The 22,763-nt window shown below is 38.6% G+C and overlaps 3 protein-coding genes across 3 annotated transcripts; all 3 read left to right on the forward strand.

The window, feature by feature from the left end:
* Positions 1-1,058: 1,058 nt before the first annotated feature.
* Positions 1,059-3,566, forward strand: LOC131795582 (enoyl-[acyl-carrier-protein] reductase [NADPH] FabL-like). Its single transcript, XM_059113163.2, has 2 exons — positions 1,059-1,815; positions 2,816-3,566. The coding sequence occupies exons 1-2, from the start codon at positions 1,258-1,260 to the stop codon at positions 3,086-3,088; spliced, it is 831 nt and encodes a 276-aa protein (XP_058969146.1). The 5' UTR covers positions 1,059-1,257; the 3' UTR covers positions 3,089-3,566.
* A 3,650-nt stretch (positions 3,567-7,216) lies between these two features.
* On the forward strand, positions 7,217-16,706 carry LOC131795579 (uncharacterized). The gene is made up of 8 exons (XM_066163551.1): positions 7,217-7,453; positions 8,185-8,538; positions 9,244-9,338; positions 9,933-10,204; positions 11,789-11,979; positions 12,205-12,549; positions 12,951-13,045; positions 15,619-16,706. The coding sequence occupies exons 1-8, from the start codon at positions 7,273-7,275 to the stop codon at positions 15,895-15,897; spliced, it is 1,812 nt and encodes a 603-aa protein (XP_066019648.1). The 5' UTR covers positions 7,217-7,272; the 3' UTR covers positions 15,898-16,706.
* Positions 16,707-17,441: 735 nt separating this feature from the next.
* LOC136279713 (uncharacterized) lies at positions 17,442-18,323 on the forward strand. The gene is made up of 2 exons (XM_066163666.1): positions 17,442-17,750; positions 17,849-18,323. The coding sequence occupies exons 1-2, from the start codon at positions 17,564-17,566 to the stop codon at positions 17,968-17,970; spliced, it is 309 nt and encodes a 102-aa protein (XP_066019763.1). The 5' UTR covers positions 17,442-17,563; the 3' UTR covers positions 17,971-18,323.
* The last annotated feature ends 4,440 nt before the right edge of the window (positions 18,324-22,763 follow it).

Raw genomic sequence — 22,763 nt, forward strand, 5'->3', positions numbered from 1 at the left:
AGAACCGACAGTAGATTATTGATACACATTGTAAACAGTGCAGGGCCTAGTATAGAGCCTTAAGGCCCGAAATTCAAAGGCCACGGATCAGAAATGGCATCCTCTATTATGGCGTTTGCCTGAACTGAGACAAGAAAGTCTCGAACTTAGTCTGAGTTTAACAAGTAGGCGCTCGTACTGGATGCTATCAAATGCTTTTGATATACTTAACGACACAATCCATGAAAGTTACCCTCATCCGTGTTCTGAAATGTCGTTTGTAAAGCGAAGTAAGGCCGTCTCGGTTAAGTAAAATGATCGATTCTGAGATTTCTCCTGAGTTCTTTCATGAGAAAGATCCATAAGAAAGTTATCACGATCTTAATTCAGTCTTGTAGATGAGATGTTAGAAATTTTTGTCAATAGAGGCCTCTAAAACATCCTTGATGTAGACACATACACCGCCGCCGTATGGCCCACGATCTTGCCGAAACAATGTATATTCAGGAACTTGCAGTTCGCAATCGCTGATGGATGGGTCAAGATTCAGAGATCGTTAATACATCGAGGCAATGATGGGTTATGGTCTAAGAAACGAGATAAAATTTCCTCTTGCTCTTATTGAGCGAATAGTGAAGTAAGCGACCGTAGCATTGGTCGCACGTTGCCGGACTTTCTTGGGTATCATGTTGTTGTTTTGCAGTCCAGGTCTAGGTCGAAGACGGACGTATCTAGTTCAAGCCTGACTGCAAGAAGTTAAGAGTTAATAATGAGTTCTTCTCTTTGAAAGTCTCCGCCGTGGGTAGTAATCCTTCATAGATGAGTGGGATACGAAACTTTACACTCGGTGTTCCGAAGTACATTGAAATTGCTACCATACAGAACAACCCCAAGTTGAGTTGTCATTGTAAAATAAAGAGTAAGAAAGGGCAGCAAACAGATCATCGAGACGCGTCGCGATTGAGAATTGGCAAACTGTCTAAATTTTAGGTCAGATTCAGAGTCTCACACCTGTGGTTACTTAAAAGCTCTTCGATTAGGCGTGCCATACAGAGGAAAAGGTGGCGGAAATTAAATGGAACATCCAACTTATGAGAGGCTGTACATGATATGACGGAGGCAAGAGAATATCAACAGTTATTATTCTCTTGACAGAAGTAATTGCTGCCTGACCAGTTGCATTTGTTTATCGCCCCTCCCACTGAGACCAGCTGGTCTGATACACTTGGAAGCTTCTACAGGTACTACATTCTCTGCTGACGCGTCTTCAAGTTCAGCATGTTCGGTATAATCACCGGAGGAACCCGAGGTCTGGGCTTTGATGCTGCTAAGGAACTGGCAAGCAATGGCTACAGCCATTTGATTCTTACGTACAACGCCAACACAGAACGCGCCGAACAGGCCAAGAAGACCCTGGAAGATAAACATGGAGTCCAAGTTTTTGTCGTGAAAGGAGACCTTGTTAAACCTGAAGCTGTTGATGCAATCTTTGATTGCGTGGAGAAGAATTTCGGAAACAAGCTTAATGCATTGGTACACAACGCCGGAGCTGCCATTGGTGTGTCATCAGTAGCGGAAACCGAAGCAGCCAAGAAAGCGGCCGCGAGTTACAAAGAAACTATCGCTTCTGGCAAATTTGACGATTTCGCCACCTACGACTATTTCCAAGAGATTTATCCAAAATGCTTCATACGAATGGTCGAAAGAGCGATAAAAATCATGGAAGATGGTAAAGGTTACATCTTGGCGGTATCTACCTATGGCTCCAACTGCATGCAGACAGTAAAACCAGGCTACGCCATAACAACTCAAGCCAAAGGAGGCTTAGAATTACTGGTAAGTTGATAGGGTGTACAACTACAAGATACACTGTCTTTGTTGTGAGGTTTTGAAGCTACACCTTTCTCACGGATGCTGAATAATTTAAGGGATTCGCTCAAAAATTTTCAATTTTTTGTCTGCTTGGTTCAATAAGATAATATGGGTCTGCATTCTTCAGTTGCCACAGATGACTTTGATAACTTATGCCTTTCTAATTACTCATATTTGCATAAATTGGACCCTTGAAGTTTCTTCGGTTCGCCAAATTACAACAAACTATTTCCTCTTTTACCAAATACATTATGAACTGCTTAATCATAAAGTTGCAGGTAATAAATTCCATTTTTTCTGGAGAAAGCGTGTCCTTTTCCACTTAACTTCCGTTACAAACGAGGTCTAACAACTCCTTTTAACACTTAAACCCTCGGGCAATATTATTGGTCATACAATAGCAAGCCTTTCATCTACGTTTGCTTAAAAAATGCTGTTCAAATAACTCTTAGTTTAAAGAATAAATAGAGGCCAGTGTTCAATGTTTGTTACGAGGCGAGAGACAAAGAGTTTGATACTCCCGTGAGGATTCGAGTCATAAGGCTTGCGTGACAAATTATGATAAATAAGTGTGTCAATCTTACATTACCGTTTTTGTCCCAGCAGTAAACAAATGAGAAAATTAGGTTTCGATTATCAAACCGCAACGGAATCCCTCCTAGTGTCAGTTTAGAGAATAAAGTAGAATAGCAATGTGATAGGAGCTGCCTCATGGTACATTTTTTGCGACGCGTTAAAGATGACCGTTTTACGAAATATTTATTTGGAAGGTTGGTTGACCTCGAAAAAGACTTTGAGAAACCCAACTGGAATGACAATGGCTAGCGATAGAGAATATTTAAACACATTATAAACGACGAGTTCAAAAAATATACTGAATTTAACTTTTCCAAGCTATACAAACAGTAAAATAGCTTAAAATATTCTAAAACTGTACTTGCGTTACATGATCTGGCCAATACAGGTGCGGTATTACGCCCAAGCCCTGGCCCCCCGCGGAATCACTGTGAATGCCATCATTCCTGGCTACATCTTATCTGACGCCTGGCATCACATGACTGCAAGCAAGGGTGGAATTGAAAGCGAGGCTGTTCAGGGCATGATTCAAGGATCTCCCATGAAGCGGTTCGGGGAAGGTCGCGAGTTCGGTCACGTGACTGCTTTTTTGTGTTCACCCAAAGCCTCGTTCATCACAGGGGTGTCATTACCAGTAGATGGAGGGCTCCATCTTCAGTAACAGGGCTTGGACTTTAAATAGACATCACCTGACTTGTTGTCCGTTTCAAGAGAATGGTATTAGATTAAAAATGATTTGGACATGAAGTAAGTAAGAAACTCAACGAGTGTTGCGCTCATGACCAATACAATTATCAGCTGAATAAAAAAAAATAGTATTTCTTTCAAAAAAGTTAAAAAGCAAAGAAGCAAATTTATTTCGAAAAAAACAAGAAGGGTGATAAATTTGAGCTTAATAGTCACATAGCGGGAAATGTTAAGATTTGTCCATGACAAATGAGGGACAAAAACTAATCTGTGTTTTCCACGAGCATCCCCTGTAGAAAAAGATAGAGAAATACGATAATTGTTTTTTATTTCACCGTTATTTCTCGCTTGATCGGTATTTCGACAAATATTAATATATTTCACCATTATTTGTTTTTCGAAACTTTATCTCTGCTTTTCATTTGCCAATAAAGTTTCTTGTACTTGTTGAATCTTGCTTGATTGCACTCACCTGGGTGAGAAATTTGTAATATAACTTTGATGAATGACAGAGGACAGACATATTGTTTTCCATCGTTTCTTGTGATTTGTTGGGTCAAACCACGTGTATTCCTTTCTCAGTGTTTTCTTTTTCCTCAGGGATTAGTTGTGGTGTAAATTCCGTTTTAAATTAGAACGGCGTTTTTCGACTTTCGTCTTCACAAAGGCCAATAGGAATAAAGGAAATTTATTCCCCTCCGGAATAAATGATTTTATGCGGCTTGCCTTGCCGGCTGAGGATCATATAACATACGGGACTTGTATGAGGGGCGTTTAAGTACAATTACAGGCCTGGTTACGGGCCTTTTTTCTTTAGTTACCAGACTGCAAAGGTTATCCCTGCCTGTATCCTACCCACTAAATGTGGTATAGATTGGATTCCTCTTTAGGTTTGGGCTGCGTCATAGGTTTGCCCTCAAATTTGCTGGAAATGAATCAGGATTTCTAGATTCATGTATGTTGATTTATAATTAGTTGCTATGGAATAAATGGCTGAAAGAATGGCCACAATCTCCCAGACCATTGGTTTCATTTTGTATTTTCAGCTAACAGAGCCCAGCTTTGGAAAGTTACATGAGCGGTTCATTTCGTTTAAGCGAGCAGGAAACATAAAGAAAAATTATCTCAAGTATCCAATGGGAACCTAGAGAATACATGTGCTTTAAATAAAAACTGGAACACGCCTATTGAATTTGTAGCATTCTGATTGGCAGAACGGAGTCAATTTATGAGCTTGCAACCTAGCTCCGAGCTCGTAACCTTGCGCCCACAAATACAGTCAATGAATTCATTAGTGAGAGAGAAAAACAATTTCTGTGAGCGAGCGGAAAAAAATCGGTTTTCCCCAGAGCTTACAACTAAATAAATGCATCGGAACTACAGTAGAAAATACGACTCATCCACATTTTGAACGCCATCCAATGATTAAGTCTGGTTAAGTTTAGTTAAGTTAAAACTTTTTATGTTTAAGGTAGTTAATAACCTTTTCATGCACACCTTTCACTGCTCTTTTAACAGCAATTATCATAACTATAATACACGATCCAAGCGAAATATTCGTAAATCATCCGCACATAGAAGATGGGGGCACTGGATAACATCAAATTTTGCAGCGGACGCTTGGAATGCCTTACCCCTTTCCCTAAGAGATGTGCCCACCTTAAGTCAATTTAAGCGTGGTATCAAGAAAGCTTTATTTTAATTTTTTAATGCAGCACTAGCTTAATTAAATTAGTGTTAATTTTTTAATATAATGTATGTTTTTCTGTTTTATTTTTCGATTGTATTTATATTTACATTTTTACGTAATTATATTGATTTTTAGTTACCTTTAGAGGACCCTTCTGTAAACCACTCTTTCTGTGATGTTGGCATCCTCAATAAAGATTAACTATTATTATTATTATTATTAACTGTCCTTCTGATTATGAGGCAACAACTGCAGGAATTGAGGAAAACGCAGAAAATGCAAAGTTAAGAAAAGCATGAAGACCTGGCTTACAGTTTGAAAAACCTGGGGTAAAGAATTTCCTATATTTCTGGTGGCCTTCAAAACATAATGGAGAAATAAGTTTTGGTTTATAGACTACCGCCGAAATTCCTCCAAACCTTGACTTTCAGCCCCTCGTACACTATCGTAAGTGTTAATCTCCATTTTAAAATATTGAAGCATGAATCTAGACATTGATAACTGAGAGGTCTAAACTGGGTACAGACAGTTTCTATGTTAGCCCTTTCGCCGGTTAAGATTGAGCAATTCGTTCGGCATGGAAGTCCTAACATTTGGATAGAACCAGTGGCTAGGCACCACGCTAACGCGTTTTAATTGCGAAATAACTTAAGCATATTACCATTTAGGTATATGTGCACGTGTTATTAGCGGTCAAGCAAGCAATTGCATGCAACAAGATAAACACTAGCTTCCAAGAGAGTTTTGTTTTCCTCCCACCTACACCATAACCAGTTGTTTTGATTGTTTCTATATTTCATCAGTGCTTGTAATTTCTTCCTGATTACTGGACGGTCGTTTTAGTGTATCCGTCGAAAACCTTCGCAAGATGCCTTGATCGAAAGTGTTTTATGAATGAAGGATATCTACATTTAAAACTGTCTGGCCCCAAAACAGGCTATCGATGATTGCCTGACGTCCAACTCCGTTTCACATTGCTGATGTGCCTCCTACCCTACACTTGAACAATTTTTTTAAATATTTTATCTGCGGGATTACCGCACTATCATCCATCTTTCCCAAACTTTCCGCATTTGAGAGAAGCACTTTTTCCGAACTATTAATGATAATTTATAGTGAGACAGTCAATTTACTATCGTCTTCATAGAAAATACAGAAGATCAGTTTGATCTTGAATTACAGTCGTAAGGTTTTGTCAATTTCTCAAGACAATGCTTCTTAATTACAAAATACTGACTGAAATGATCACTAAACAATGAACAATATTTAGCTTGTTTTCCAGTATCGAGTTCTCAAAATGATTAGACAGGAATCGTTGCAGAGTGAATGTATGCGACATTTTTTTTTTACATTTAAATATGCTCTCAGCTGATAAGATAAAAATGAACATATTGTTTCTAATCGATTGCCGGAGCGAGCTTAGTTTCAGTAACGTTGACTAAATATCGGTTTTTTTGTTGTATTTGTGTGTACTAACCTTGATGGTAAAATTCAGTTTGGTGTCTTGATTTCTGTGGAATAAATCCAATGGGATTAGGTTGATAAGAGCCATGTTAGTCCCATCTGAGAGCATGCATTGTTAATCATGAGCGTGATCACAGGCAGAATTGGACGACACGAAGTCCTGCTGCCAATTGATCAAAACTATGACAAAATTCGAGGAAGAAATAAGATATGGGTTATATGTTTTCATGAAACAAAAAACAAAAGTTAACTCGGCGACGTGCGCGACAACATCGCGCGCACATGACGTGTACTTTCCACGTACACAGGCATGATGTGTCAAACTGTTCTATGACATTGAATTACACTGTCGGATTACAAGTATGACGCCTGGGCCCAGTTCTTCGAAGGCCGATTAGCGCTAACCCACTGTTAAATTTTAATCTAGGTTTCTATACTTCTCTGTTCAAAAGCTGTTTGAGGACAATTTTCTTCATTTATGTTTAGAGCATTCAATCAACAAATTGAGGACAAAAAGATTTAAGCTAAATTTTTTTTTTCAAGCTTTCAGATCTTAAATAAAATTTTACACTAACCCTGGGTTATCTTAACCCAGCTTTGAACAACCCGGCCCTGTACTATTAGTGCTCAAATTGGGCTGGTGAGAACCAATCACGTTCAACAATTTTGTTATGGTTTTGATTGTACTAAAAATAATCAAAGTCGTTCCTGATTTACGTCACCTACTGCAGTCTTTGACTTTGATTTAAATGTTAGTTCAAACTAAACTTATTACGATCTGAGCTATTTTCCCATTATTAGTTATCCTTTAGCTAAAGGCGTTAGTTTCCTCTATTAATAATGAGCAATTCACAGTCCTAGCATCCCATATTTCAGGGCCATTCTAGATTTTCTTGAGAGACCCCCTTCGCTCTCCCCAGATTTCGCTCTTCTAGTTTGGGCAAAATAGTAATCGTTCGTGCTGCACATAATAGTAACTAAAGTGCTAAGAGTATTTCGAAATCATGACCAGCTTTCCAGTCATCCAAGTAAAAGAAGGGGAATGGAGGTCACGAAACTTCCTCGAAGTCTTGGGAGTGAAAATTCCATCTTATTTCACAACCGATCCACAATTACTTAGCGACTTCATCTCGGATTTCCATCCGAGAACGGACGATGTTTTTGTGGCGTCTTATCCAAAGTCAGGTGAGGAACTGTAAACGAGATGTTGTATGTTGCCTGGTACTTGTTGAGGACAGGATTTTCATGCTTCATGATGCAAACATTTACTTAGTAATAAAAAACCAATGGCTTCAACAACGGTTTACCTTCGGGACTATCACGCTATCAATTTAGTCTCCTTCGCTGCAGTTGTTTGATCTTGTCACGCAGCGCGTTCTCTCTCACAAGAAAATAGGTGAAATGATAAGGAGATTAAATACTGATAGTGATATAAGTATGGTATTCTGACAAAACCAAACAACGGTGGCAAAGGAGACTAAAATCAGTTAAGTGGATCATAGATGTGAGCAGCTGTTTCCTAAGGGGGGAGGGGGTGGATGGGAGGGGAGGCCTATTGCATAAAATTTGAACAAACAACTGCATAGGAGACTACAACCCCCCTATTATCACTTTTATTTACCTTTATTATCATTTTATTCATATCTTTTGTTAATTTTTAAAAATTCCAATCAGAAAACTGTTATTAGGGACTTGTTGTTGTCTTGCAAAATTAAGGTAATAGTTTTTTTTTTTCACAAAGCATGTTTTGTTATCAACTTTTTTCAAAAACTTTTTTCCAGCTTCCTCAGCCTTGTTAACATTTTGCTCGTAATAATTAAAGTCTTCTCTCATACCTTATTGATATATCTCTGCACTGCAATAAATTGTATCAATTATCCACTACAGTTGAAATAAACTTGCTTTTGTTTGTTTAGGGACAACTTGGGTGCAAGAGATTGTTTGGCAGATCTTTAATGGAGGAGAAGTGAACAGTGACTCAATTTCTAAAAGAATTGCATTCCTAGATACTCTAACTTCGCCACACTTTCCAATACAAGTTTCAGAGATCAACTCTTTGCCAAGTCCTCGCATTTTTAAGACACACTTACCTTACAAAATTATTCCCAAAGGTGCAAGCAATAACACCACTTGTAAATATATTTACATTGCCCGCAATCCTAAAGATGTTGCTGTGTCATACTTCAAATTCATTACAAGCTCAAATTTGATTGGAAATGGATATAGTGGACCCTGGGAATTTTGTGCCAAGCTGTTCATTGAAGGAAATGGTGAGATTGAAGAAACTGAAGTTTGCTGTAATTTAAAGAGAGTTGTTAATGTTCATGTTTTTCTTGGCTGTGCACTCCAATTCTTACCTCTGAACTATGGAGAACACACTTAACTAGGTTCATTGTGTTTGTTTAGGAGAATAGTGGAACACCTGAGTCTTTTTTTGCCACCTACTGAAATTTTCTTCTGCCTATTTGTGAAGTTCATATTTCAGATCACTTTTGTGTCTTGGTGTTCAATTAGCAGATTTGAAGAAATTTTTTACCCAAATTTTCTTTCATTTGGATTTTATCCAACTGAAAAGGAAGAATTTACTTCTTGACAATAAAGGAGTACAGGAGGGTTTGTTATACACACCCTGCCAAGAGTGACCAAACAGGAATTTTGCCTTGAAATATCAATACTTTTTCAAGCAGAATGATGTTAAGAAGGAAAAAAATATCACCAACGGTATTTTTGTTTTCTTTATAGCTTTTAAATTCTCAGAGCTAAAATTTTAAGTAATTTGTGGCAGAAATAGCAGAAAATTTTAGACATAGATCTATGGAGTCAAGAAATTATGGGATGATATTTGGCAACTGTCCTTGGGATTTTTGACCCTTATTGTAAGTCACTCGCAAAGAACAGGAACAACAACTTCTTTTTTTACTTTGAAATGGAAATACTTGTTCTGAATGAAATTTTTTTCTCTATGTTATAATCAGTTGGATTTAACCATTGGAATGACCATGTTCTGGGCTGGTGGGAGCAGAAAGATGATCCGAACATCTTGTTTCTCAAATATGAAGATATGCACAAGGTTTGTTGGCTCCTAAATCGTTACAGTGATTTAAATTCAGATAGGCTAGTTCACGTAGTTTGTTTTCTTATTTAAGGAACCGATTGAGAAAAAAACTATGATTTAAGACCCTATTGCGGAAACCGAAAGAGGAAAATCCAAAAATATTTTGCGAATCCCAAAAAATATATCAAATCAATATCTTTTTGACAAATCGCTTTTGAAAAGTTTGTCAAATCGAGAAAACAGTTTCAAATCATGGTTTAATTCATACATCCACAAATAACTTTTATGAAAATCGAACATAATTTACAATCTAAGAATCTTTCCAAAATCCAGAAAATTTTTTGCTGACCGAGAAAAATATTTTGTCGCATGACACTTGCGGTGCCAGTGGTCGGCACTTTGTCACGATACAGCACAGTGTGTCGCACTAGGTTGCACTAGGTCGACTTAGAGTAACTACGCGAACGGACCAAATTGTACCAAGTGTATTGCGATGTTCTGCTACAAATGGGGAAGAGAATTTGTGAGTAATTTGCTATTCTTATTTAAAACTTGTTTAAAACTTGTATTAAAAACTTGTTTAAACAAATGTGATCAAATCTGCTTTAGGATCTTCTTTCCCATGTTAGAATAATCGCCAACTTCCTCAACAAGTCGCTGTCAGAGGATGTCCTCTGTCGCATTGCTAAACAGTGCAGTTTCAGTGGAATGAAGAAAAATGCTTCAAGTTACGCGACCAGCGATGGTGGGACTTCGCTGCTACGAAAAGGCGTGGTAGGAGACTCGAAGAATTACTTTACTCCAGAGCTAACTGAGAGATTTGAGCGGGAAGTGTTGGCAAAATTACATGGAAGCGGATTGGAGTTTGAATTTGAGATATAATCTCTATGAACAATACCATGTTCTTTCCAAATAGTTTTGCGGAGAACGAATGTTTCAGAATGAAAACTGATGTTCAAGTGGCCTGTGAAGCAGACATTTGGCGAGAATATGAGTAACACGCGACACGAGGGAGAACGCCTCGCTCGCGTGTGCTGGTCCTAAATCACTCGCGCCTACATAAATCGCGCGTCTGTCTCGAATATTCCCTAACCATTTAGTGGAATACTGAATAATTAAGAAAAAGAAATGACTTATTTCTAAGATACGTCTCTGGATAATCCATAGTCATTTAATAGACCCACGTTGCATAACTAAATTCTTATTAAATTTAAAACAAATCTCAGAACATTATTAGTTATGAACAGCCCAGTTTGTTTATTTGTTACACCCATTCTGAAATCATTGGTGGTCCCTGTAATCTGATTGGCTCTAATTGGTGCGATTCATTCACGAATCGCACCATTTTTTGCTTTAAATCGCATCTTTTCCCCAGCCAATGAGGGGGCTACACTAAAAACAAAACAACCAATCAGATTTCAAGGATTGTTCAAAGTAACCAATCTAATTGCAGGAAAATGAAAGACAAAGAGTATCGTCGCAAATTTTGCAACTTTTGTTTCCAAAACTCTTATTCTTCATCCCTCCCCCTCCCAAAAAAAAAAAGGATGAATTTAATTTCTAACCGGCTCAGTACTGCAATCAATAAAATGTTTTTGTTTTTCACTACTGCCTAAGTAGTGCACATCACTGCGAAGATCACTTTCATTCATTTCAAAATGTTTTAACTTACCAAGTCCCGTATTTGGGTGATTTCAAAATGGATGTAATAAAGTGGTAATTGAACCTCATGTCGTGCAATTTTGGTTTGAATTCATACTTGTGATTTCAAATCGAACGAGCGGTTCAATTACCCTTATTAATCGCATGTGCTGTGGGGTAATTGCGGTCAAATTTCAGTCTCCACCTGTTTCCCTCGTGGACACTCTCAAAAACGCGCGACATAATTCGATATGATTAATTAATTTTTTAAATCAGTCTCATATGAGTTCATCACAAGTGCAATACAGACTAATACATATCTTAGTACGATGATTTATCGTCTGAGAGACCCAAATTTTAAAACACTTCTACCTTGTTCCTAGCCTCATTCAGACTTGTGTTGTTTTCTGATATGTAACTGACTGTAATATTTCAATCCTTCAGTAATTATTGATAGCCTCCCTTTAAATTACAGATAATGTTTTGTGGAAAATAAATAAATAAAATAGCATAAATGTTATTGCGAATCAGCACACTAATCAAGCGTCTTCCTTAAATTCTACAACGTATAAAAATTTGCTTCGATGGATATTGAATGTTTGGGTGACTCATTAATAAAACTAGCGACCCCACCTGCGCTAAGTTAAAGGAAGAATTCTGCCTTTTCTAAAACAACGCCTTACTCCATGTGGGGCGCCATCGTTTTTCATTAAAGAATTGCATGAATAATGAAGTGCGATATTATAACGGAAATTTGTCGAACAAATGACACCTTCGCGTTTCGAAATTTCCCGTAGTTCAGTTTCGGCGTAATTCCTGAAAAGTATGGCGTCTTACCCGATCATTCAGGAACGTGAGGGGGAATGGACCTCCAATGAAATGATTGAAATCCTAGGCTTTAGAATTCCAGCGTTTTTTGTGTATGGCTCTCAAGGTCCTGAGTTGCTGTGCGACTTCATCACTAATTTTCAGACGAAATCTGATGATGTATTTATTGTCAGCTACCCCAAGTCAGGTGAGCTAATTTTTAATAGTGTATGACTCAGAGCTTGGAAAGATTTTCGAATAATCCCATACTCTTCTTTGAAAAGCTGCATTCTCAAAGGTATCTTATCGCTTTCGCCGATGTACTCATTTATCCAAGCATTGCATACGCAAATATTGCCCAGAGCTTTTGTGAATAATCTTAAACCCGACGTTGCTGGCAACACAATTGTCTCGATGTATTATTTAATTTAAGGGACCACTTGGGTTCAAGAAATTGTCTGGCAGATTTACCACGATGGCGAAATCAGTAATAAAGTTCTTGGAGATCGCGTCTTGTACATAGAGAAAGCTTTATTACCAGAATCAACTCATCTTGATATTAAAAGTATGCCGAGCCCTCGTCTGTTTAAGAGCCACCTGTCTTATGATGCGATTCCTAAGAGTACAGACGAGGCCAAGACAACCTGTAAATATATCTACGTCGCCCGCAACCCCAAGGATGCTGCAGTCTCAAGCTATAAATTTATGGGTAGCTTTGGCACAAACGGAATGAATGCACCATGGGAATTTTATGCGAAATTATTTATCGAGGGTAAAAGTAAGTACATGAAATGTTTTTAAATTGCGTTTATTTCGATCACGGAGGAGAACCTTGGTCATGGTAGACCTTTCACAGCCTCCTCCCCCCTATCGCCGCCTTTACTTCCAGAATCAAACATTGCCGGTTAAATATAAAATCACGAGATTCTTAACGGTAACTCGCCCAAATAATAAGCCAGCACTGCAGGCTATCAGTTCGATAAACTTTTTATTTTCCTTTTCTTTTTCCTTAATTAAATACTAGTTATTCCGTGCGCCAGCGTTGATCCGTGAATCAGGTAGTAAACGAAATCTTTTGCTCCCCGCAGGAGCTATGTTCAGTATTGTCAGTACGTGTAAAACTTTTGTTTTGCCGTTCAGCTTGAGTGCTTATCAGGCGAATAATTTCCCTTTAATCAGCAGTTTACAACAAATGGAGTGATCATGTTCTTGGATGGTGGAAGCACAGACATGATCCTAACGTTCTGTTCCTTAAATATGAAGACCTGCAGAAGGTATGAAAATTTCCCTCTTACTTCTGTATGCTTACCACAGAGTCCTTAACCTTTCATCTGTTCTCATTGACACACTTTTTTATTTACACTTTCAGATAATCAATATTACATTGGCTGACCCGCAAATAGCCACATTGGGTCTAACGCGGGTCATGTTTTATCTTAAGTAGTGTTGTGAGCTACTAAAATATTAAACAAATTTTACTACTATTAAATATGTCGAAAAGGAAAATATCAGGTGAAAGTTTATATAGTCAACTACTATATACCTCAGTAGCTTGCGGTGGATATTTACTGAGCCGCGAAGCGTGAAGGTAAATATTCACCGTTAGCCACCGACACTGAGCTGTAACATCCCACGGTAAAATTTCTGCACAGCTCCATACTACATTATGCGTTCAGTTCTTGGATAGAGAAAACAATGACAAAAACAATACATTCCATTGGGAAAACAGATTTGCTTTACAATAGTATGGAGTTGTGCGGAAATTTTACCCATCCTACTGTTTTAGTATATACTAAAATAGCTCCAAAAGATGATTTTAATTCACTTTTACCTGCAAAGATTAAAATATTTTCGCGTGTAAATCCAGCGCGAGTTGCTCGGAGGTTGATGCTTAGGAACAGGAGCCCCGTGCTCCTGTTAGCAATTATTCCATAAGCGTGCGTTGGATCTGAGATGGTAAATACTCAATTTGGTACCCAACAAGTGCGAATGGACTAGTTATTTTATCAAATTTCATTAAATCCTGAACAGTTTGATAAATGGAGTTTGTTTAGCTCCGCAAAATATGCGTAATGCATTTCAATGTAATGTGACTCTGAATATGTCGGAAAAAAATGTTATGCAAATTAGCTGGCTGCACATTGAATAAGCAGCCAGCTAATTTGCATAAGTCAAGCCAAGGTTCGACGCCTCTTGGTGGCATGAGGTGTTCGCTAAACATTCCAGGACATCCGATAATCGCTTCAGAAAAGTTAATAATGCTCCCCTCGAATGAAATGGGAAAAACCGCAACTTCCGATGATTACATTTCTAATCATTTTCAAGATACAACTCTACTTTTTCGCTCATTTTCCAGAAACAAGAGTCCAGAGAAATGTCTCATACAAACTTAACGGGTCTAATTCGAAAAAACTTAAGGGGCGGTACGCTAAGCTTATTTTCTCTGTAGAGACAATACATATCTTAAAGAAGACAACAGTAAATCGTTAACACAAGGTCCACAAATATTCTTGACCAAATGTTACAGAAACATATAACTGGAATGATTTAAAACACGTAAAACGAAGAAACTCAAAAATAGCCTAAAAAGCGGCACCGGTAAAGCTGATTTCACCTCCATGATCGAAGACCTAGGCCTATATAAGGTTAACTCCGACAAAACCTTCTTTATACAGGTCATGGTGAGAGATTAAGGGTATGCAAGAGATTAAAAATGAATCCTCAGGTATACACTACCTAAGAGGGTATAGAAGAGGTTAAAAATAACCCTCAGGTATACACTACCCAAGAGGGTAAAGGAGAGATTAAAAATAATCCTCAGGTATGCACTACCCAAGAGGGTACAAGAGAGATTAAAAATGAATCCTTAGGTATACACTACCCAAGAAGGTATAGGAGAGATTAAAAATAACCCTCAGGTATACACTACCCAAGAGGGTATAGGAGAGATTATAGACTTTGTTTGCCAGGATGCTAAACAAAATATCATGGAGTTTTGTTCAAAAATATTTTCTTGGTTGGTCTCCTAGGCACTCATTCCACAGCTTGATGCGCATGGTAGATAAGACATTTTTTTTATTTTTTGACAAGTTCATTTTTTGAGGAGGAAGATCGCGTGTTATGAGAATGAATGTTTGCGTCCGATACGTTGGTGAATTCCTGCTAGATGTTAGATGGAACACAATTATTAGTGGTCAAAAAGCGAGTCAAAAACAAAAAAAATCACTGAAAAAAATTTTGATGTTATCGCGCCGCAGGGAAATCTGGGACTGAGACGCACGTAAAAGGCGTGTAATACTTTTATGTGCGCCTCAGTCCCATCGTTTCTCTCTTTCTTTGTAGAGTTAAGATTTTGTTCAAATGTGTCTGACTGGCAATAACTATGTGGGCTTAGGGGCTAATCGTGCTCGTAGTTAAGTTCATGTCATTTAGAGTCTGTGCGAGTAAAAGAGGAAGATATTATTGCCCCAGACCGAATCAACAGTCAGGGTCTAAAAATAACTGAATGGGACGTGCTGTCTTTGCTAGCTATGACATCTTCAGATCGGGTTAGACGTCTTAAGCTTCTCGGGTAAAGACGAAACACCGTAGGCCCCGTCTCCTGTATCTCCTCTGTACTGGTTTGCAGGAGACGTCTATGAGTTTACGCACTTCTCACAAAGTGTAGGGAACGTAACTCCCAGTGTTTTGGTCTGGTTTTGTTTCCAAAAATTCCAGTATTGAGGAAACCTGCAAAATTCTCTTTCAAAAATTGTAATCTGCTCGATGCAAAGTCTCCTGCAAAGTATTGTTGAGCCAAATAAATGAGTCTCTATATCATTATTATTACTATGATTTATTTTTTTAGGATCTTCAGTCTAACGTTCGCATGATTTCCAAATTTCTCAATAAGCCGCTGTCAGAAGAAGTTATTAGTCTAATAACTGAACAGTGCACCTTCAAAGGAATGATGAAGAACGTTCAAAGCTTCACGTTGGGAGACAAGATAGAGGGACCGAAGTTTCTTTGCAAGGGTGTGGTTGGTAACTGGAAGGAACACTTCACCCCAGAGTTAAACCAGAGATTTGAAAAGGAAGTATTAGCGAAATTGAAAGGATCTGGATTAGAGTTTGACTTTGAATTGTAACATACCATTTTCTACAATGCTCTAATGACTGTATTTATAGAGATGATTGTCTTCGAGTTATTTATTCATTTATTCTCACAAAAACATCATCTGAGGCTTGAAAAGTGGAGATACTCTCTCCAATCAGTTGATGCAGGACACGTGTCGCTTTCACCAATCAGATTGCATTGGCTACTATTTGTTTCCACTGGTTATGGTTCAGAATTTCGCCAGTAGCTCGATGCATTAACCGTTTCTGATGATGCGTCATCTTCCCTTTTGCATAATATGTGAATGTCGTGTTTAGTTCAAGGTGAAAACGAGACTATATTCAAGGCTGTCGCGGTTTTCTTGCTAAGTGGACGTAAACCATAGTGATTTCACGTTTTTGTTCTCAGTGGGACAGCTAAGAAATGTAGAAAATTTTAAAACGCACGTGTTGTGTTATTGCTCTGCTCATTAGATCTTTGGTTTCGCTACATTTTCGTGGCCGTCGCCGCCGAGAAGAATCCTTTAAATAAAAATTTGCCCCGTCGCGGCCTGACTTTTTTCAAGCTTTTCTTACGCTTTAACGATAAAAAATTGCGATAAAACATTTTCGTAAAAGCATATTAAAAAATATGTTGACGACGTCTCGACATTTGGCTAACGTCATTATCAAGTTAAAGAGTGAAAGATAAAAAATGTTTAAATACTAAAAAGACAATTGGTAATGGAATGTTCTTTTAAACAAAGAATTTTGCGCAAATGGAATCGGTCTGCGTGCTGAGACAAGGATTACGCTGCTTGATGAAAAGCATCTCATAAACAAGACAGTCTAATTTTCCTAGGTACTTTTTTAGAATGCGGAATTGGCTTTCTTTGAGGAGGCTTGTATCCCCATGAGCTGCCGAAAAGTGTTTACAGATCGCATTTATGATTGGAGACTTGATTTCTCTGGGCTTGAAGTGTAGTTCCAATCTTCTGCTGATAAACACGAGTTGTAGTGTAGTGCCAATCTTATGACTGAGATCACGCATTTGCTTCTTAATTGCTGATGTTTGATCTTTGAAGGGCAAACTCACTTGTACCACGCTGCTGTCTTCCTTGTTTTTCTCTCTCGTGCCAACGTACGCTGTTGCCTAAATTACAGCTCTCTTGCGAGGATCATTTGAAAACGATGGGGCCAATCCACTCCCCTTGTTTTGAGTGACCGATCCTTCAATCGATAATCTGGTCTGCCACGCTGTCAAAGCTTAGTCTCGGCTATTGTTTAGCTCTCCAGGTATCGGTAATTAACGCCTGGAGGGCCAAACATTTCTCACTACACCTTATTCCAGAATGGCCGCCAACCGGTAAAAGCTGGGGCGAGTGGCACGAAAACGAGGTCATAAGAACCAAACCTAAGAAATTTTACAGTTTCTACTAAGAAGTTTTCGACAAATGTATCATTTAGTAACGTACCCTTCCGGTCAGGAAGAGAAAATATGGCAAATACTTTATATGGACCCCGTTTACTAACCGAAGAAGATATTTCGGGAAGTTCGCTTGCTGGAAGAAAACCGTCAACACTGAAGAACTCCGAATAGCTCTTATCGGAGTTGAGCACGCCACCCAAACAATCCAGCGGTATTCTTGTGAGTAAACATCAAAGCGAGGCTATCGGGTCCACATCGATCAGATTTGTGTGAGAAAGTGAGGAAAACTTATGGAGTGTTCCACAAATCTTCCACAAGCGGCCTTTTTTTCCGCTGAGGAGAAAGTGCAGTTGATAAGTGGTAATTGCCCACGGCATATTACTAAAGAAAGACTCAAAGAATGGTTGTCATTCCGCAAAGGGACGGCTAAAGATGGTAGTGCACGGTCTGAAGCAACGAAGGCTGAGATATCTCAAAGATACACAGATTGCAATATTTTTTGTCCCTTATAATTATTGCCATTGCTTGAAGGGAATATCGAAGCATAAGTTCTATATCGATTTGTTTTACCTGCTGCAGGGTCATCAGTTATATAAAAAATGGTTGGGAGAATAATTTTACGGAGAAGTGGCAACACTTGGCGGCAAGTAAACCACTGAAGTTGATGTTCCCAGTTTTCATCTACAATTTGAAATAAACCTTCACTTTCGAGATGTTCAGTTTCCATACCATCTGAAACAGATTTAAAATCGGTGTTTTCGATGTTTATCGGTTCGGGGGCTGAATGCTGCTGCGATTTCTCTATTTTTGATTTCTTTGTGTTCAACGTTGCTCGATCAGCGGGCTCTTTCCTCTTTGGTTTTTCAACAGTAAATATAAACTTTGTCGGTACGGAATCTGGCTTCAAGCGAATTCTTTGTCCTCCCATTGGTTTTATGAAGCAATTAGCTTCAAAATGCTGACTACAGACATAAGAGTTTTTGTTTACCGGAGTGTTCTCTCGACGCAGTTTCACGAGCCATTGTGCCAGCAAATTCTTGTTTGACAGCGGCAGCGAATGCCATGATAAGTCCTTGCATTCCGCTTTGGAACTTCGGTTTTGACTCCCAAAAGCTATGAAATGTTTCACCATGGATAAAGAAACTAAAAACTCGAGAAAATATTATGTAAATACCAAGCTACTACTAATTTCCCTCTCTGCTTCCTTGTACTTTAGAGCGAGCTAGACCCGATAGCCTCGTTTTGGCGTAAGCTCATCCGGAGACCGCTGATTTCGCGTGCTCAACTCCGATAAGAGCTATTGGAGTTTTGGTTGCGCTGTCGCGGCGACTCGTGCAAAGGTCTGTCAACTAAAGCCCAGCTCGTAAAAAGGTAAGACTTACTGAATATTTAGGATCGTTTGCTGTGTGCGTTATGTAGAATTATGATTTGTATTCTTTTATTTCAGGGTAGAGGAATATGTAAGCAGAAGGTTGGATCAAAATATTGTCGATCCAGATCCCGAGATGATTTACACGAAACGGAAGCTTTACCGTATGGTTGCGAATTCTAACAAAACGGCGGACGACTCAAGTGCTATGGCAAGCTCATCAACACCATCACCTGGGACACAGAGGAAACCGAAAATTCCATCGGACGGCAGGGGATCATCCCTTGAAAAGGCGCTTCTTTTTACAAGGGCAGAGATGGACAGACATATTGGAAAGTCTGGGAAACATATTGGTGGGGATAAACATGCACATCATTCTGTTCCCATAGGCTTTAAAAAGGCTAAAACCTACCTAGAAGACGAATATTTACACGATATTCACACAAACTTTGACCAGCAGTACTTTTATTATCGTTGCAAATGTTTTCGTAGCTTTAAAAGGTACGAAAGCCCTCACAATTTAATTATTGCTTTATGCTTGATTTCTGGAGAGGTTGTTCATGCAAATTGTGGCCCCTCGTGTGCTGCCGGGAAATCCGGTTTTTGCAATCACGTTTTAGCTTTAATGCTGAAGATATGCTAGTACACTCTTTATAACTGTAGAAGTGTCACAGAACTACAACATGAGGCAGACGAAAACTGTTCAACAGTATGCACCTCAAACTTGCAGAGATGGCATCAACCCCGGGTAGAAGGTATTTCATCCTATCCTAATATATTATGGAAGTTTCTGTTTCTAAAATACAAGTAGAGGGTGAGCACAAAAGTTGTGGTATTACAAGTCTGCTTTATGAAGCAAGAAAAGTCAATAGGAAATCAAAACTAAATGATTCTGTAGAGGCTGTACAAAAAATAGATCCAACTCTGAGGTTGGTACAAACTTGTGAACTGAACACTAATGACCCTGTTGACACAAGGTTTGGGGAAAGTCCTGCAGGGTCATTTGGATCTTACCAATTTTCATTCCAGGAATCTAACTTTAAAGTTACATGTAACTTAGCTCCAATTTAACCAGATTCAAGAGCATCAAATTCCAAACCTTCTTATCCTTCACTGCCATAAGATTATTTGAATGATGACTTTGTGTTAGATCTGCCCTATGATCTGGATATACTACAGAATAAACTATTAGATGAACTTAAGGTTACTATGCTTGATGCAAAAAAGATATAAGAAAATACGAGGGGTCAGCATAATTGTAATACTTGGACTGAAGAACGCAGGTATAGATTTACAGCCTCAAATTTTGGAAAGGTGTCAAGAAGAAAAAGAAACCATAAGAAGTTTTGTAATGACTTTGTTGTGTACATGAGCAGGGGGCTTAGCATTGAAAGGATACACTTTGATGAAGAGCACTGGAAGAAACACAGAGCAATGGAGGAATGTTTAGCCCAACACCTGGAGGGAGCAGGTCCTGCACTGTAAATCCCTTGTCTGCCATTACTGAATCTCCATTCTCAAATTTTTGATCTAAAATGCCACTGTGTAGAACAATTTCCCTGTCTGAGATGTGTCCAGTGTAAACCTGGCTCACAAATGACAGTGCCCCACCTGGGGTTATTCCAACAAGGGCTTTCAGAGTGGTGTTATTTTTATAGGTACTAAAAAGTTCACTATTTAAACAAAGGCTGCAAGGCATTTGGCATTTAACCTCGGTGCAGTCTATTGTTATTCTAGTCAAGGGATATTTTCCTTTAAACTGCTCTGGCATGTGTTTGTTTACCTTTTCTCTAGAGGGCCACATGGGTACATCCTTAAGCCTTAAATATAAAAGGTTGACCCAGGTTATTATTATCCTGCTCATTGTAGCTTGAGATATTCCATAGAGATGAGCAAGATGTTCCTCTGCGAAACCTTGTCTTAATCTACACAAAGTAATAAAAAGTTCCTCCTTAGGATGCAGTAACCTTGGTCTTCCAGGCTTTGGAAATGTTTCTGTGTATTCATCATTTTCACTAAGAACAGTTCTATCCTGGCCTGTGGATGACGAGTGCCAATAACGAATATTTTCGCCATTCTCACCAGGGTCACATAAGTTGTATAACGAATCAAATATTTCGTAAACCCCCATAGACTTACAATTTCTAAACCGGCAACCTTGTCAACATTTAAGCTTGTACTATTTACCTCGAGCTCTTCGTTGGCAACTTGAGGCCCCGCTTTAGAGACTACATACCGGGGTTTTGGTGGTTTTCGCTTCTTAGGAGAATCTTTCTTCCACGAAAAAATGGAAGAAACAGCGGTAGGATGAAGTTTTCTTCTGCCAGCGAGTGTGCTCTGAAAATCTGAATCCTTGAAGTGTCTCGAGCAAACCCTCGTGTGCGAAGATATCCTGAAGTGGCGACCAACATCTTTTCGAACAGCTCGAATCCATGCAGCTAATAGGTCTTTATTTTTTGGAAATTTGTGGAAAGATATCTTCCAGTCTTCCTCCCGATAGACCTTTTTCGTGCTATTCAGAACACAGCAGTTTTACGACATTTTGTTTATAGACCAAACACATTTGGCCGTTATGACCTCGTTTTCGTGCAACTCGCCCCAGCTTTTAAGGGTTGGCGGCCATTTTGGAATAAGGTGTTGACAGTTCGGGTGGCAGAAATTTTTTTGGGATCACTTTCTGAAGGAGCTTAGATACCAGGTTCAATTAGGTAACTCACCTCCCCCGACTGGTTGAAGTGCGATTGGATGGGGACAGGGAAGGGAACATTTCTGTTACTTGCGCGGGAAAAAACAAATGGGAAGTTATCTGTTAACCCTATTTTTTTGTCATTTTCGCGTGAAAGAATATTACCTTATCTCGCTGCGCTCCGTTCAAATACGAATCTTCTGCCTTTGGGTAAAATACGCTTTCTTCGAGAATTCTAAACTCTACTCACGGTCAAATGGAACCGAAGGGAATTTCAAACCTAGAAAATACTTGCTTCTGAATAGTGTCTTACCTCTGCTCTCGGTGACGTTTTTCCGAAGGACTCGCTAGATTGCAGAACAATCGCAAGAAGTGCACCTCGCCGAGTACAGGTCTTGAAAATGTATTCAATGTTAAAAGAAATCCTAGCAGGCAAAAAAAATTAACCTTTCGGTGAACTACGTAACTGAACCAAGTACTCTTTTTAACGGACCACAAAATTCGTCGTAAGTGTAGTAATCCGCTTATTTATTCTTGACATTAAGCTTATTTCGACCTAATAAAGCAATTGGTATCAATCATATGAAAATACGTATTTGACAACTTGATAATCTTGTTAAAACGTCATAGGAAGTTGTACCTTTAAAGAAGCTACGTGTAAAATCTGTAAGGCCTTTTAACTCTTTATAGCGGTAAATTTATATTAACTGTGGAAGCTTTGCACGTCTTAGTCATTTGCTGGATAATTTTTTGACGCTGCTGTGTTGAGCATCCATCTGAAGTGAGCGTGTATGAGTGCTCAGGGTGCAAAGAGTGAGAACAGTACGCAAAACTAATAATTTCGACCTCTCCACCCCTCCTAGCTCCACCCTCTACAAAAATGAGTAGTTTCTGGACCATATTGACTTGAAATTTTACACTTGGTAATTCCTCAATTGACTTATGCCTCAAACAAGAGAAAATTATTTTCATATCATATCTGTGCACTAGTGAGGCCTTGCATTAATAAAAAGGCTATTCTGGTATGTTCCAATAATGACTTTGGGTCAGATGCATTTGCAACAAAAGATGGAAAAAATGAATTATTATTATTATTAACATTATTATCATTATTATTATTGTGTTACATACTCTTAACCAAATTTGAAACTTTACCACTCCCCTCCCCCAAAGCAGCTACGTGTAAACAATATAGGGCCTTTTTTAAAGTCCTCACAGTTTAATGCCTCAAGGCTTGCTGGTTTGTCAGTCAGTGGAAAAGTAATGAAAGAAATACATTCAGTTATATTTAAATGATTATAATTAAGATTTAAATATCAATTCCAACTGAGCAATGACTCACGATACAGAAAACAAGACATTGATTGCATTATATTAGGTGGCTTGATCCAAATGAGCCAAGAAAGCTTTCTTTGTTTTGTTTTGTACCTAATCA

Source organism: Pocillopora verrucosa, chromosome 3 (assembly GCF_036669915.1).
Source record: "Pocillopora verrucosa isolate sample1 chromosome 3, ASM3666991v2, whole genome shotgun sequence".
NCBI classification, from domain to species: domain Eukaryota; kingdom Metazoa; phylum Cnidaria; class Anthozoa; order Scleractinia; family Pocilloporidae; genus Pocillopora; species Pocillopora verrucosa.